At 36.1% G+C, this 17,487-nt stretch overlaps 1 protein-coding gene across 1 annotated transcript; it reads left to right on the forward strand.

The window, feature by feature from the left end:
* Positions 1-208: 208 nt before the first annotated feature.
* Positions 209-17,171, forward strand: Gas2l3 (growth arrest-specific 2 like 3). Its single transcript, XM_013020638.1, has 8 exons — positions 209-246; positions 1,424-1,592; positions 2,504-2,619; positions 5,153-5,294; positions 10,404-10,467; positions 11,069-11,207; positions 13,952-14,059; positions 15,861-17,171. Exons 1-8 carry the CDS (start codon positions 223-225, stop codon positions 17,169-17,171), a joined length of 2,073 nt encoding a protein of 690 aa, XP_012876092.1. The 5' UTR covers positions 209-222.
* Positions 17,172-17,487: the final 316 nt, after the last annotated feature.

Below are 17,487 nucleotides of genomic sequence, written 5' to 3' on the forward strand. Positions count from 1 at the left end.
TCAAGTGAGCAGTTCCCTTATAAAGTAAGAAGTAAGGAATCATTATTGAGTTCTTCTCTAATCAGACTATTCCAGCTAGCGGAGAAAGTTTTAGGTTTATGAAAACAGTAGAGCACTTTCCTGAATTGTGAAACATGGGGGTTTGAGGGCCAGGAAAGCTGACATTGTCTACAATATTAATGTTTTGTTCCATTTTCAGAGTAGCAGTTTCATTCAGTATATATGACCATGCAGCCTGCAATTCAAGTAAGTAGTTTTCTTGGAATACATACATGAGCACATGTGCGTGTACACACACACGTACGCACACACACACATAAACATACCTCTTGGAATGTGTATATATGTATAAACGTGTATAAATTATGAATTAATATAATCAAATTAATAAAAGGTAAAATTTACCATGATATGTTTCTGTGACACTTGCTTTTCTAACATCTCATTTTAATTACAAGAATACTATATTGTGATTTTGTGGTTTCAAAGAGATTTAAATTCTAAGATTTTATTTCTATTATTTGAAAGAATAAAAAAAAATCTTAAAAGATATCATTGGGAAAAGAAGCAGAGTATTTTTGTGTGTTTTTCCTTGCTATAATTTAGTATATATTTAAAAATATAAATTTTTAGTTATGTGTACATATGCTTTATAAATGACTGTGTTTAACATACAAAAAGGTGTTAAAACATGACATTTTGGAGACTGTTTTTTGTTTATTTTTTTTGGAGGTGAGCTGGGGGGTAATGAGACATGCCAGAATAATCTTGAGTGATTTCCAGAGTTGGTATTTGCTGTACTGTTTTGCTGTCCTTTTTATTTCTTTCCTTTGGTATACATAGAACTTCTCCCATTACCTCCCCTGATTTTTCTGTTCCATTCTGTTCTTAATAAGAAAGAAGGAGTACAAAGGGATGGTTGATGATGGAGGCAGTGTATAGCGAATGAACATTTGTTGAATGAATGAATGCATAAATAGCATTTGTAAACTTTCAATCATTATTACAATGTTACCTTTAAAAAAATAGTTCTAAACATTTGATTTAAAATAAAGAGGTGGAAAACTACAGTCCATGAAGCAAAGTTAGTCTGCCATGTGATTTCATATGGCTCCAAGCTAAACATGGGTTTCACACTGTAAAATGATTGTTATCTAAGTAACCCATACAACAGTCTCAGTTTTGCTTATTGGCTCACAAAGCCTAAAATATCAGGGTTTCACTTACATCGATTGAGGTATTGAAAATTGAAAACATTTCAAGTATCGAGACTCAGTGTTATTCTCATTTATGTATTTTCTTTGAGATGTTGTAGGTTTGTATTCATGTATATTGCATATGATTTATATTTCATCATTTAAATATGGACTGTGGTGATATTTAACAGAGGTTACCTTCTTTCACTTGTTGCTGTTCTTTCTAGGTATGGTTTGGGGAGGATCTGCCTCTGAGTCCACGGAGTCCTCTGACTCCCAGACATGGACCAGGATTGGCTGATGTTTGTCAGTATGATGAATGGATAGCTGTGAGGCATGAAGCCACTCTGTTGCCTATGCAAGAGGATCTGTCTATTTGGTTATCTGGTCTGCTAGGTGAGGCTTGCAAATAAACTCACAATTACCAATAAACATTTCTTGAAAGCCTTACTTTTTGTTGAGGAATTTTTGTTCTAGATGCCAGGCATAGTAGTGTAGTGAAATATTAATGGTCCTAGTTCTCATCAAGCTTACATTCTGTGTAGTTGGAGAAATCTCTGATTTCCTTGAATCTTGGATCTTAAATTGTAGGAGATTTGATATTTAACTGCCTTGGCTGATAGCTTTAAGTGATCAACAGATTTGTTAATATTGAAGCCTTTTTTGAAAAAGAATTCTAAGATGTCTGTTTTATTATTTTAATTTTTATTTTGTTTGTTTGTTTTTACTGATTACCACCGTCCCTGTCCCTCCTGGATAAACCACAAGATCCTGAGGATATAGACTGTAGTTAAAATGATTACTGTTTCTGAAATGTTGAGGAGTAGGTGCATATGATACCCAGAAAGAAATTTAGGGTTGGAAAGTGTTTGGTGTATTTATTACTCTAGAAAATATGATGGATCTCTGAATTTTTAAAAATTCACTTTAAATGTAGAACAGTAGTTGGTATTCCCTGGCCATTTGTTGAGGTATCTTAAATTGCAACAACATAAATTTTATGTGTTGAGACTCATTTTCCTGGTGCAAGCAGCATTAATAGACAGTGAATTTATTTTATCTAAGATAAAAATAAAATGAATGTCAGTTTTCTGAATTTTTTTCCTGTACATAACAGATACTTTTTGATCTTCGTTGTCTTCAATTTAACTTGACCTTTGTTTTAAGTATGTCTTTTAAGAGTGAACATTTAGAGTCTGATCTGATATTTGTTTAGTTTTCTAGCTGTAACATGATTGTGTTTTAATTCACTTTTCACCAATTTATTGGAATTCTAGAAGAATCTTAACTTTAATATTTGTTTTTAGATATTGAAATTAAAGCAGAAAGGTTATTGGAAGAATTGGATAATGGAGTACTGTTGTGCCAACTAATCAATGTTCTTCAAAATATGGTAAAATCATGCAACTCTGAAGAAGCAGAGGTTAGTAACAATGATGGTATATCTTGGCATAAATTAATTGGTCATATCTATCTCTTATCAGCTGGACAAGGCTGTAAATTTCCACCTCACAACTGGCTATGTGATTTTGAAAATTTTACTTTATCTTTTGGAGCATTAAGAGAAATGTTATTTGTAAAATAGAGATATTGACCTTTGCCTTATGTAATTTATGTGTTCATTGAGATTAAATGTAATAATGGCTAGGTGATATCTACTATGTATGTAGTATAGATCAGTGCATTGTGGGTATCCAATAGCTAGCTCTTTCTTTTTCTTTTTTGGTTGTGAGGCTTGACTGTGGGGCTGGGGCACTGTCTCTGAGCTTTTTCACTCAAGGCTTGTGCTCTACCACTTTATGCCATAGCACCACTTCTGGTTTTCTGGTGGTTACCTGGAGATAAGAGTCTCATGGATTTTCCTATCAGGGCAAGACCAGGTTTTCTTTATTTTTATCAAATGTTAATGTTTTCAAGAGTTTGGAGTCTGAGCATTCATACTATTAATGGAAACACAAATTAGTATCAACATTCTGGGGGCAGTGAGTGATATATACACACATGTATATACAAACATAGACATCATTTTTTTTTTTTTTGTCTTTTGTGGGGCTTGAACTCTGGGCATCGGTGCAGTCCCTCAGCTCTTCAGCTCAAGGCTAGTGCTCTTCCACTTGAGCACAGCATCACTTCCGGTTTTCTAGTAATTCTTGGAAATTAGAGTCTCACAGACTTTCCTGCCTGGACTGGCTTTGAACTGTGATTCTCAGCTCTCAGTCTCCTGTGTAGCTAGGATTACAGGTGTGAACCACCGGCACCTGGCTATAGATCTGTCTCTTTTTTTTGGGGGGGGGGTTCAATCGTGGGGCCTGAGCTTCTGGGCCTGGCGCTGTCCCTCAGCTCTTCAGCTCAAGGCTAGCGCTCTACCACTTGAGCCACAGTACCACTTCCGGCTTTTTTCTTTTTGCTTATGTGGTGCTGAGGAATCGAACCCAGGGCCCCATGCATGCAAGGCAAGCGCTCTACCACTGAGCCACCTTCCCAGCCCCTATACATCTGTCTTATTCTGAAATAAAGTATGTCCCTTTGATACATGAAATTCTCTACTTCTAGAAATATATAGTAAGAAATCACAAGTTAACAAAAATGATAGTATAAAAACTTAGGAACAAGTGGGACCCCAGTGGCTCACACCTGTAATCCTAGTTACTTAGGAAGCTGAGATCTGAGGATTATGGTTCAAAGCCAGCCAAGGCAGGAAAATCCATGAGACTCTTATCTCCAATTAACCACTCAAAAATCTGAAGTGGGGCTGTGGCTCAAAGTGGTAGAGTGCTCTCCTTTAACAAAAATGTTCAAGGAGAGCGCCCAGACCCTGAGTTCAAGCCCCACAACCGACAAAAACTAACAAAAACCCATTAGGAACACTCTAAATGTGCATCAGTATTTATCAATAGAGAAATTGTTAAAAAATTAATTATACTACCTAAACACATTGAAATATTATGTTTATTAGAAATAGTAGTTTACTTAAATTTGTTGTTTTCAACACTAAAAGATGCCTACAATCTATTGCTAAGTATACATGTGCATACCCACAAATCAAATTGTATGTTAGTATGTTTATGAGTCATTTCATGGGCACAGCTATGTATATAGCTATGCATAGAAATATCAAAATATTGGTGAGAAGATTTTGTTTGATATTGTTTGTATGTTGCTGCAATATTTGATTGTTGTTATTATGATCATATATGCTGTATTTAGTAATATATACACAGAAAAATCTCACAGGCTATTTTAGTCTTGGAAAACAATGGCAACAGGAAGGATATATGTGAATGTGGTAATAGTGGTTATCCCTTGGGAAAGAGGAACTGAAATGAGGCATAGAGACTCATGTACTATACTTACTGCACCAAAAAATTACTTTCATAAATTGTCTTTCTAAGTAAAATTTAAGCAAAACCTCTCTGCCCCAGCCTTGGGCAGATAGCAAAATAATTAGGTGTCAGATTCAAAGAACCTGAATCAAGAATGAGGAGCTACTTCTGTCTTTCACAGTCCCTTGTAGAACCTCAGGACTCTCTTTATAAAGAATGTGTATGTTAGGGAAGTAAGCAGAAATAAGTATGCTTGTTAACTTAAACATAGCAGTCATTTTGTGTTTGAATTAACTGCTAGAAGACAAAACCATAGAGATGTACTTTAGAGTTAGTAGGCTGTCATATTTAATTATAATTACGATTATTGTGTCATTTTTGGAAAGAAATTGATTAGAGAAGTATGATTGTACTACTCCTTTTGATCAGATTGTTCTCCTAAGACTCAGTTTCTGGAGTGTATTAAAGTGAAATAAAATCATTTTTGATGGTATCTTCTTTTTCCCCCTAAAGCTGTACACTGCTTTTTAGTTACATTTGATTCAGTGAACATTTACTTTGTAAAACTTAAATGAATACCAGAAACAAGATTCCTTGATGCATTTTTAAAAATCATCCTTCCATCTTCCCCAGGATTTTCCAATGGGAAAAGTACCTTGTAAGAAAGATGCTGCATCAGGTTCGTTCTTTGCCAGAGACAATACTGCCAACTTCCTTCACTGGTGTCGTCACATCGGGGTGGATGAGACTTACCTCTTTGAGTCTGAAGGCTTGGGTAAGTGTTGTTGCTGTCATTGTACTTACATTGTACATTTGTATTCCTGGCTTCTCATTTTTCTTTACAACTTAATGCCTCAGAATGTCATGTATCTTGGTTTCTTAGAAACATTCTTTAATCCTATGTGAAACAGTTGAGGAATCAGATAGTAAATCAAATACATTCGGCTTTTCATTTATGGTAAGATTTTATGTAATTAGAATGCTATAAAGGTATTTTATATGTTGAAAGAGTTGCCTGCTAAAAGGTTCTGGACAAATGCCTTACTAATTAATGTTTTCCCCAAGATTTACTCGACCAAGTCTGAATTACAAGTGATTTCTCATTAATCAGATCATTTCAGAAATAACAGAAAGCCAAATGAGGTTTACTTATAGTGTTTAGACTTATCTTGTAAACAACAGCTGCCAATTTGGGTATCAAAATTGATTGTTTTTGACAATTCATTTTAAAAGTCTTGCTTTACTGAAAAATTTGTTGACATATTTTCTCATTTCCTTCAAGTCAACAGAAACATCTGTATAATGACTAACATAGTAGCTAATTGGTTTATTTATCTAGAGAGTGTGTGTGTGTGTGTGTGTGTGTGTGTGTGTGTGTGTGTGTGTGTGTGTGTGTTCTGCGATGAGAGCAGTCACTTACAAGGGTGGGACCAGGGGTGGGACCAAGGGTGTCTGCCTTTACTGAGAGAAGTTGTGTCAGTGACTTTGTGGATTACTGCTGGCTTGTGATGATAACATAAAACAAACTGACTTTTGATTGGTTTGATTATAGTACTGACTTTTGATTGGTTTGATTATAGTTTCTTTAATCTGCACTGATGGTACACACCCTTATTGCCTGCTCTCTGGATAAACTGCCACCTGTTTGTTGTGTCTCCAGATAATCCTATCTAGTATAGTGTGGAATAAAGTGCCAGGCTTCTGTTTTTCCCTTCATATTGCACCTTGCTTTAAATCCAGATGTGCTGATCATTACTGATACAGTAGTTGATTTAAAGAAACATCCAGCTTCTAGGAGTCAATGGGAAGGGGAAATGCTTTGAAAGCTGTAGCTTCTAAGTTACTATTTCTGAAAAGATCTAAGATTGTTGTGAATATCTCTCATCAGTAAAATACATCTTGCAACTCTCCTAAAGGTTACTGTAACTACAGAAAGTATGGGAAATACCAATCATTTATTTCTAGACATTGAGCGGAAGAACTAGTACTTTTATTCTGTAAAGATCTTCTAAAGAAAGGCTTCTTTTTTTGTATCTTTATTGTAAAGATGACAAATGGGGTGGATGGAAAGGCAGGGGATAATTAGTTACATAAAGAAAGGGTTGTTATCCCGGTACCAGTGGCTCACGCCTGTAATCCTAGCTACTCAGGAGGGTGAGATCTGAGGATCACGGTTCAAAGCCAGCCCAGGCAGGAAACTCAGACTCTTTTCTCCAATAAACCACTAGAAAACAGGAAGTCTCGCTGTGGCTCAAGTGGTAGAGCGCTTGCCTTGAGCTGAAATGCTGAGGGATAGTGCCCAAGCCCAGAGTTCAAGCCCCACGACCGACAAAAAAAGGGGGGAGGGGTTCTTAGTATTTTTTACATTTTTCTAGAAACTCAAAGCAATTTTAAGAAACAAGTAGACTATCTTAAGATATTTCCAAGATCTTCACTGTACCAACCAGCCCATAAAGGTAAATTATTTAGCATGAGTTTTTTTTTATCATTAGTCCTTTTCTGTTCTTATAAACAGAATCTCTCATCTTTTTCCTTCTGTTATTTTTTATTGTGATTCTTTGAAGATCATTTTTACTTTTTATTGTAAAGTACTCCTAATGAGATTTATAATGTTAGCCATTTTAAATGCATTGGATTTTCTTTAAAAAAATTATAAAAAGATCAAGATATGCGTCACATAAAAATTCCTAATTTAAAAATGTACTGTATGGGGCGGGTAGTTGTGGAGCTGGGAGGGAAGGGATGGTAGGGGAAAAACAAAGGAGGAGGTAACAATGCTCAATAGGAAATGTACTCATTACCTTGCTCAAGTAACTGTAACCCCTCTGTACAGTATTTTTACAATAAAAAAGTACAAAAATATCCAGTATGGTGGATTGTAGCATACTAAGTATGTTGTACAATTATCAGCATTCTCTAATTCCAGAACATTCCTGTCGCTTTATAAATTTCATACCTCCTAACAGCCCCAGTGATTCTATTCTCAAAACTTAACAACCACCGTCTACTTTCTTTTGGGGGAATTTGCATATTCAGGACATTTCATAGAATAGAATGGTATAATAAGTGTTCCTGTGTGCCTGACTCCTTTCACCTGGCTTTTAGTAGCTCATTCATTTTATATTCTATAACAGCATTCTATTCCATTTTACGGCTGAATAACATGCTATTGTATAGATAAACTACGTTTTTTAATCCATTTATCAGATGATGGACATTTGGATGGTTTCTAGTTTTGACTATTAAAAATAATGCTGCTATGAATATTTCTGTGCAAGTATTTACGTGACTGCATGTTTTTAATTCTCTCAGGTACATACCTAGGAATGGAACTGCTGGGTCATATGATAGTTCTATGTTTATTGTTTTGAAGACCAAATAATTTCCCAGCCGCTGACCATTTTACATTCTCTCCAGCAATGCACAAGTGTTCCAGTTTCTTCATATCACTGTCTATACTCATTATTGTCAGTACTGTTTTTGTTTATTTTTCTTACAACCATCCTGGTGATATGAATTGGTATCATAGTGTGGGCTTGATTTGCATTTCTTTAATGACATTCAGCAGCATCTTTTCATGTGTGGCTACTTGTTTATCTTCTTTGAAGAAATAATTTTCTAAAACTTTTGCTTTTTAAAACAGTTATATCACTTATCATTGTTAATTGACTTGCAAGGGTTTTTGTATATTCTAGACATTTGGCCTTTATTATATTATTATTATTATTGGTGGTGGTAGTGATCATGGGGCTTGAACTCAGGGCATGAGGGCTGGCCGTGAGCTTCTTTGGTCAAGGCTAGTGCTCTACCACTTTGAGCCACAGTACCACTTCTGGTTTTCTGGTTGTTTAATTAGAGTCTCATAGACTTTCCTGCCTAGGCTGGCTTTGAACCATGATCCTCAAACCTCAACCTCCTGAGTAGCTAGGATTAGGCGTGAGCCACCAGTGCCTGGCTTTTAGATTGATTTGCAAACATTTTATTCGGTCCTTGTATTGTTTTTTCCTTTCTTGGTAGTATCAATTGCTGAATAAAACTTCAATTTTGAATGAGTAAATCTTAATTTATCTATTTTCTTTCTTTGCTGTGACTTTTCTCATCATCTATAAAAACTATTACCTCATCACAGTCATGTAGATGTTTACCTGTATTCTTACTAGAATTTTTGCAATTTCAGCTGTGAATATTAAAAGCTTTGGTCTAGTTTTACCTTGGTAGCTGGTGTGACACGGAGGTTCACACACATTCTTTGCATGTAGATGCCCATCTGCCCCATTGTCATTTGTTAAGAAAACTCTTTTCTTTGTCCATTGGATTGTCTTGTTGAAAACAATTGAACCTATTTTTGGACATTCCCTTCCAACCCATTGTTCTGTGCATCTATCTCTATGCCAATAGTACACTATTTGATTTTCGTAGCTTTCAATAGTTTTTGAAGTTGAGAAGTGTGAGTATGCCAAACATTTTTCCTTTTCGAGATTGGTTTTACTATTTTTTACCCATTGCAATTCCATATTAATTTTAGCATCACCTTATCCCTTCTAGAAGAAAAGGCTGTTGGAATTTTGATAAGGATCACATTGGAACTCTAGCTCAGTGTAGGGGAATGTTGTCGTTTGGACAATATTGTCTTCTAATTTATGGAATGGATGTCTATATAAGTACTTTTATTTCCTTTAATAATGTTTGATAGCTTTTGGTGTTATAAGCATTGTATCTTATTCTCTTTGATGTTATAAATAGAACCTTTAAAAAATTTCATTTTCACATTACTCATTTCTAATACATGTAACTAATTTTTGTGTGTTGCTGTTGTTGAAATTATTAAAGTTTCATGTATATGTTCTTTAGGGTTTTACATATGTAGTGTTTGAGTAAAGATAGTTTATCTTCATCTTTTCCAATCTGGATTCCTTTTGTTTTCCTTGTATAAATGCTTTATAGGGGACCCTCCAGTACACTGATCAATACAAGTGGTCAGAGAAGGAAGTGGTGCTGTAGCTCAAGTGGTAGAGCGCTCGCCTTGAGCTGAAGAGCTGAGGGACAGCGCCCAGGCCCAGAGTTCAGGCCCCACGACCGACAAAAAAAAAAAAACAAGTGGTCAGAGAAGATGTCCTTACCTTTATCTTTTCCTTGGAAAGAAAACTAATAAGTTATATATAATAAAGAATAATATTAGTAACAAGTTTTTCAAAGGTGTCTTTGTGTTGGATTGACACAATTAAATAGTTTGTTGAGTATTTTTTTAATCCTGAAAGGGTGTTATATTTTGTCTGATTCTTTTATGTTTTTCCCCTTTGTTCTATTAATGGTGTATTATTTGGGTTGAACTAACATTGCATTCTATTGTATAAGTCCTACTTGATCGTGATATATAAATCTTCCTATATGTTGCTAGATTGTGTTTGACAGTGTATGTCTCAAGGGTTTCTACTAGCAATGAGTACTGGCTTTTTGTTGTTGTTGGCATATGATGTTCTTCATGTGGCTTCTGGCTTCGGTGTCAGGGTAATGATAGCATCATAGAATAAGTTAGGAAGTGTTCCCTCCTGCTTTTGCCAAGTTCAAGGAAGATACTCGTACCTAGTCTGTGATTGTTTTGTGTAAAATTGATTGTATATCTCTTCTAGCAGTATTATCTATTGAAGTATGAAATAGAAATAAGTTAATGCTACCAAGCCCTTAGATTGTTAGGACCTAAAATGCTATACAAGTACCTAATGGTCAATCTTCATCCTCTTTGCTATCCAGTTTTGTTAAAAATTTACAAATGGATAACAATATGTAAAGACAAAAATGTATTTTCTAACCATGTAAGCTCATGCTGCAAGTATATTACTTAATATAATTCTGCTCTTTACAACATATCTCTCATTTTCTACAGTTTTACACAAAGATCCAAGGCAGGTGTATCTTTGTCTTCTTGAAATTGGTCGAATTGTGTCAAGGTATGTATTCCACAATATTTCAGGATTTCCATGTCAAAAACAATTATAAGGGTATTTAATTTTAGTTTGGAACGCTGTTTTTTATAAGTGAAAAATGGCTCTTTATTGAAATTTCCTTTCCAAGTTTCCTATTTTATCTGTGTGTGTTTTTTTTTTATTTTGTTCTGTTGCATGAACAGGTGTCAACAGTTGTTTTCTCCATATAACTTACCTTCACTTAATATTAAACATTAAATGGTTACTTAAGTTTTTCAAATTAGGGATAAAGGAAGAGCTGTAGTTCTAAGGCAGTTTTAGGCGAAGAAAGTCTTCCAAACACAAAGTGGCTCTCATAAGAAGGCAGGGCTCTGTTTACACCTGACTTGCTTCACCAACTTTTCTTATCAGGAAGGATACCAGGGTACCAGGAATGATATTGGAAACGTCTGTTATCTGTAAACATGCTATAATATGGTGATAAGAAATTGTGGCACTTAAAAGCATTTCCAGATGTCCCAGTAAAACATTGGTAGAAGAAAGTCAGGCAGACTTTGCTGTAAAAAATAAAATAGGGGTGTGGGTCAGTTTTACTTGAATGACCAGATTCCTGGTTTGTTTTCAGGTATGGGGTTGAGCCACCAGTATTAGTAAAACTTGAGAAAGAAATTGAATTAGAAGAAACCTTGCTTAATACCTCTGGGCCCGAAGAGTCCATCAGCATTCCAAAATCATGCTGTCATCATGAAGAACTACATGAAGCGGTAAGTAATTGCTACACTTTCGACTATGGTAGCTGAAATCCCATAGATTTTATGGTAATGATCCAAGCATAAACTGAGAGCATGGATTTAAGCAGTAGTAAAGAGGAATGAAGCAAAAAAACCCAAATATGGCCAGATGTAGGAAGTAGAAGTTATAGAAGTTAATAATGGATGTGTGAGGGAAAGGTTATATCTTAAGTTCATCAGATAAAACTGATACTTGGAGAATACAGGAGGAAGAAAACTTGTGAGGGGAGGAGTTGATGGAGTTTGTTTTATTAGAGAGTGGCAGAATATATACAGCTTTATCAGATGGTGGATCACAGCCTGAGGGTTTCTTATCTTTACCTGGTCATTGTGTAGAAATGAGTAAAATTACATTGATTAAGCTCTTAATCTTTTGCTGAAACTATAGTATAAGTGAATTGCTTACTGCTATTTATTGCTTACTATTTATTAAAAGCTTTATAGCACTTTCCAGAAGTGCTTAACATACAAATTACTTATAAGCATTTAAAAAGTGTTAACATGATTCATTGTTAGGGTCCTGTCAGGTAAACAACTAAAATTCTATATACTTACAAAATTTTTAAAGAAAGCAAAGACTAAAAGAAGTATCTTCTTCCACATTACTTTAGTTAACTAAGTATTACCATGGTGTTAGCAACTGTAAACTCTTTACCTGATTTCAGTTTACTTTTAGCCATCTTATATGTGTGTGTATAGATGTGTCTATACTATGCACCTATTTCCAGGCTGTGAACTAGACAAACTTCATTGAATGACTTGTGGAAATCAGACTAGTTGTTTATAAACACATTATATGTTGATTTGAACAATCTAGAAAAATAAACAAAACCTACACTTTTCTTCCCAGGCCCTGGAAAATCCACAATTGTCCATTAATTTTGGGTAGATAATTAAGGCAGTCAAATAACATACATTTGGTGTTCATCTAAATTGAGTGTATCTGAAGAAACTTTTTTAAACATCATGCATAAATTCAGCCAAATAAATTTGTTTAATTATACTCTGTGTGACAAGTAACTAAGAAAAATATTGATGATTGCATTTTCAAAACTACTTTTAGGGAAATTAAATACTTTCTATAGCGGCAAATATGTAAATAAGTTCCAGTCAAAGATACTTGCTATTGTTTCTAACATATTTATAAGGTGATTTTTTTGTTACTTTGTATGTCTCTCCCCCACAGTATAACCCCTGTTTTCACTGTATTTGATGTTGGTATAATTTGGGGAGGGGAATGGAAAAAAACTAATTGTTTCAGTAGGGATACATTGCAACAATGAAATATACAGATACTATGTAAAAAACTGAACTTTACAACTTTAGCTGGGGGGGGGTCTACTTAATGGAGAAGGGAGGGAAGGGATGGTAGGGGAAAAACAAAGGAGGGGGCAACAATGCTTGATAAGAAATGTACTCATTACCTTGCTCATGTACAGTTAAAAAAAGAAGATACTTTAATATAAGTATATATTCATTTAATCAATGCATTTTATTTTCTGTATTTGAAATATAGAATTAATGAATTTTTCTATTTACTGTAGTTTTACCAGTTTAAGTTGTTGTTTATCCAATAAAAAAATTCATGAGGGCGCTGGTGGCTCACGCCTGTAATCCTAGCTACTCAGGAGGCTGAGATCTGAGGATCGCGGTTCAAAGCCAGCCCGGGCAAGAGAGACTGTGAGACTCCTATCTCCAATAAACCGCCAGAAAACCGGAAGTGGCGCTGTAGCTCAAGTGGTAGAGCGCTCGCCTTGAGCTGAAGAGCTGAGGGACAGCGCCCAAGCCCAGAGTTCAAGCCCCATGACCGACCAAAAACAAACAAAAAAAAAACAAAAAAATTCATGAGGTTTGGAAATAGGGTTTCCCCTTTCTCCCATATATTTTATAGACTTTTTAGGAGCAGACTCTTTACTATTTTTAGAAAAATGTCTTTGAACTGAAAACTTTAAGAATTTTATTTGATTATGGATGAATTGATAGGAACATGGATTTGTCTATGCATGTGGTATATCCAGGAACTCAGGCTATTGAGATGTTACTTAGCTTTCTTGCTCATGATTGGTGCTTTAGCCTTAGAGCCACACCTCTAGTCAGGCATTTTGCTAGTTAATTGAAGACAGAATCTCATTTTTTTTTCTGCATGGGCTTCCTTTGAACCACAATTCTCCAGCTCTCTACCATCTGAGAAGCTATGATTAGAGGCATGAGCCACTAACACCAGCTTTGTGTCTGCCTTTTTAGAAACTGTGACACTGAACAAATCTCAGTATATTTTTCACCCCTAATATTGGTATAGCACTGTGTGAAGGGAAAGTGAAAATTCCTACTTGGCCTTTTCCTGATTGCCATCTTTGATTTTGACACATATATATTCAGGCTTAAGTCAAACTTAATAACGATCTCATGTTTCCTGAAACATGTATTTTGAAATACCTTCACTGTCCTACATATTTACAGACTTTTGCCAATGGTTTGATTTCAAAATTGATTTTTACCTGGACAGATTGAGAGAGTGACCTAGATTCCATCACTCAGTGTTGTTAGTTTTAGCACCATATGATCCAGTATTGGAACAAGAAAAGAATTCTTGAATAGTTAAACCACCTTTGAATTTTTATCTTGGAGATTTATTTCCTTGTCAATTACCATTTCCTTGTGTCACCGAACACAATTTCTAGCAGTCACGAGCTTTTGTTCTCTTTTTTTAATTTGAGGTTAAACACATTGCTGAAGACCCGCCCTGCAGCTGTTCTCACCGTTTTTCTATTGAGTACTTATCTGAAGGACGGTACCGACTAGGGGATAAAATTCTTTTTATTCGGGTAAGTCTGCTATTTACAGTCTATATAAACACAGATTTTGTTACGGAATTAGGCTTGTTGCTTTCCCTACTACATTTTTTTTACCTTTTATTTTCTAAAGAAATTGAACTAGAGGATGCCATTAATTGGATTTTCCTAGGTAGGAAGAATAGGTGATTTCATGAGTATGTAGAGTTTAATATACGCTAAACATGTAGAAGTTTAACATCAGCTATTTCAGGGTCAGCTAAGGTTCTTTAGATGTTGAACATAATGGGGGAAAGCAAGTTCATACACCTCAGGTAATTTACTCCATTTTTCAGATTTTTCTTAAAAAACTAGTTTTCCATCATCACCATAAAAAGAAACAAAGTGAAACTTCTGATAAGATCAATAACCATAGTATGAAAATAAAACAGAAAAACTACTGTTTATAACATACATATACACACACACATCTGCATGTGGACACACACACACATATATGCTGTTGTACTATTCTCATCCCTATGCAACTCAAAGAAAAATACCCACATGGGGTTTCTCTTAGTTGTTTTTAAGGCAGTATGACATAGTGATGGTATACAGAAGTCATTTATCAGCTCAGTAGACTAAACTTGGGCTGTATTGGATTAAGCAAACCATGTCTAAACCTACAAAAGTGCCATTGGATTCAGGCCAACCTATTGCATTTGGGAGCCCAGGCCCAAATTCCTTAATTTCTCAGGACAATAGTTTTTCTATCTGCGGGGAAGAATAAATAAATTATATCAGTTTTAATGCATAGGAAAAGTTATTAAATTATAAAGTACTAATTGAATTGTTTTTATTTCTTAACTTTTTTCCTTTGAAGCATTTTAAAATTTATTTTTAATATTTTTATTATTTGCATCTTTTATTATATATTTCATATATTTTTATTTTATGTCTTTATTATCTTTAGGTAGTTGTACAAAGATGGTTTCAATTCAACATGTCATTTTTATGTGGACAATGCACTTTGATCAGTGTCACCCCTTCCATTGTTCTCCCCCATCTCTTCTAACCCCATATTTGAGGCTTTTTCTTTTGGTTGATCATGAGGCTTGAACTCTGGGCCTGGGCACTGTCCCTCAGCAATTCAGCTCAAGGCTTTACCACTTGAGCCACAGCACCACTTCTGGTTTTCTTATGGTTTATTGGAGATAAGAGTCTCATGGACTTTCCTGCCCCAGGCTGGCTTTGAACTGTGATCCTCAGATCTCAGCCTCCTGAGTAGCTAGGATTATAGGTGCCAGCCACTAGCACCCGGTTATTTGAGGGTTTTTTTTTTTTTTTTGGTCTCAGTTTCTCTTTCTAATATAGCAATTAAAAGAGGTTGTTTTTTGTTTTGTTTGTTTGTCAGTCATGGGGCTTGAACTCAGTGCCTGGGCAATGTCTCTGAGCTTTAATATTCAAGGCTAGCACTCTAACACTTTAAACCACAACTTCACTTCTGGTTTTCTGGTGGTTAACTGGAGATAAGAGTCTCACAGACTTTCTTGCCTGGGTTGGCTTCAAACTGTGATGCTCAATTCTCAGCTTCCTGATATAACAGGTATGAGCCACTGGTACCCAGCTCTCTTGTAGTTTGTTTAAATTAATAATTTGGAAATTTAGGATATGTGATAGGCCACAGATACTTTACACGTGTGATTGCTACCAGGCTACAACTATAAATGTCACTGTTTTGTCACTTTCTTTTTTATAGGCCATAGATACTTTACACATGTGATTGCTACCATGTTACAACTATAAACATCACTATTTTATCACTTTCTTGCTTCTTTTCTTTTGGGGGTAGATGCTTCATGGAAAACATGTCATGGTCCGCGTTGGTGGAGGCTGGGATACTCTGCAAGGATTTTTGCTCAAATATGATCCCTGCCGAATATTACAGTTTGCTACACTGGAACAAAAAATTTTAGCGTTTCAAAAAGGAGTTTCCAATGATACTGTCCCTGATTCAAGTGCCAGAACACCTCCGCCTCCTGAAATGAACCCTCTGTCAGCAGTTAACACATTTCAGAAGCAAAATTTAAAACCAGGCATGCCACTCGGTACTCCAAAGAACAAGGAAAAGCAGGCGCATCAGCCGGGTGTAGCCCAGTCTGTATCTTCTGTAAAAGGTAATCCAAGTTCTCTATCCGTCCGTCCTAAATTTCCGGCTTCTCCAGCAGCCTCTTCACATCTCAAGCTCAAGTCTTCCAGGGGCCTAACAAAGAAACCCCATCCATCCTCTGGCAGTGTGTCCTCTTCCCTTGCTCCTTTAAATCCACTAGGTCAAAGCACTTCACCAGCTCTATCTCGCTCGGCACCTTGTGCATCTGAATCTTTGAGAAAATGTGTCACCTTCTCCAACACTCCCAAGGCCAAGACTACTCTAGCCCAGAAGTCAGGAGGTCCGCCCAAGTCTATACTTTTACCAAGTAAATGCTCTGGAAGAACAGAACCAGGGAACTTGAAGCACAATCATATTTCTTCCAAAGATGAGGCACCTACAAATTCATCATCAAAGTGTCCAAAGCTACCTAAAGCAAATATGCATGTAAGACCGAACCCTTCTCCTTCTTTTCAGTCCCCTGCAAAAATGACAAAATCCAGTTCCAAAACCACAGCTGTGGGTGTAGGAATACAGTCTCCGCCATCTAATGGAACCCCCCGGGCAGGGGTGATCCCAGGACAGAAGATAAAATCAGCCTTACGCTCAGATCATCCAGTTTCTGTGTCCTCACTTTCTTCTGCAAAAGTAACGCAAAAATCAAATGATAAGAGTACAGTTTCAGTTGCCAAAAAGCATCCACAGAGTAAAAGCGCTCACCAGAAGACAGACCTGAGTTCCTCAAAGTCTCCCAGCCGAACTCCCCTGTCCATTGTGAGTGTTCCCCAGTCTGCTGCCCAAATGCAAACTGCAGCCAAGTCAGCACAGACAGCCAGTAAGGGCCAGTGTTCAGCTAGAAGGCCTCCAATAAGTGGCAAGGCCCCAGCTCCATCCAGGAAACCACCCTCATCTCTTAGGGGAGCAGACAGTGGAGAGAAAAAACCAACTGCAAAGAAAAAGGAAGATGATGACCACTATTTTGTTATGACAGGAAGTAAGAAACCAAGAAAATAAATACATGTGTTGTTTTAGCAAATTGGGAAGAGAGAGAATGAATGTGGTAGCTTTACAACTTTAAAGTTTCTCCTATTTGCATTTGCTTTGGTGCAGACATTAAGCCCCAGATGGGAGATGGAGGCTGGGGATGAATGTAGAAGCTGGAATGAAGAGAGGGTTCACACAAGGTTATTGTTATTAATAGACAAATACCTGATGTCCAATCCATAGCATTTTTGAACCTGTCTACCCTTTAAGGGAAATGTAAAAGTCCAGTAACACTACTGAGTAATTACTATGGTTAAAATATTTTTGCATAGATGTTGAATATGGA

This window comes from Dipodomys ordii, unplaced genomic scaffold (genome assembly GCF_000151885.1).
Source record: "Dipodomys ordii isolate 6190 unplaced genomic scaffold, Dord_2.0 Scaffold3, whole genome shotgun sequence".
NCBI classification, from domain to species: domain Eukaryota; kingdom Metazoa; phylum Chordata; class Mammalia; order Rodentia; family Heteromyidae; genus Dipodomys; species Dipodomys ordii.

Excerpts from the sequence above, each read along its gene's own strand:
- Gas2l3 (XM_013020638.1), top strand. The coding sequence starts at position 223 with ATGACCATGCAGCCTGCAATTCAA. Across the intron at positions 10,468-11,068 it reads ATTGGTCGAATTGTGTCAAG|GTATGGGGTTGAGCCACCAG; the intron begins GTATGTATTCCA and ends GTTTGTTTTCAG. Across the intron at positions 11,208-13,951 it reads ATGAAGAACTACATGAAGCG|GTTAAACACATTGCTGAAGA; the intron begins GTAAGTAATTGC and ends TTTTAATTTGAG.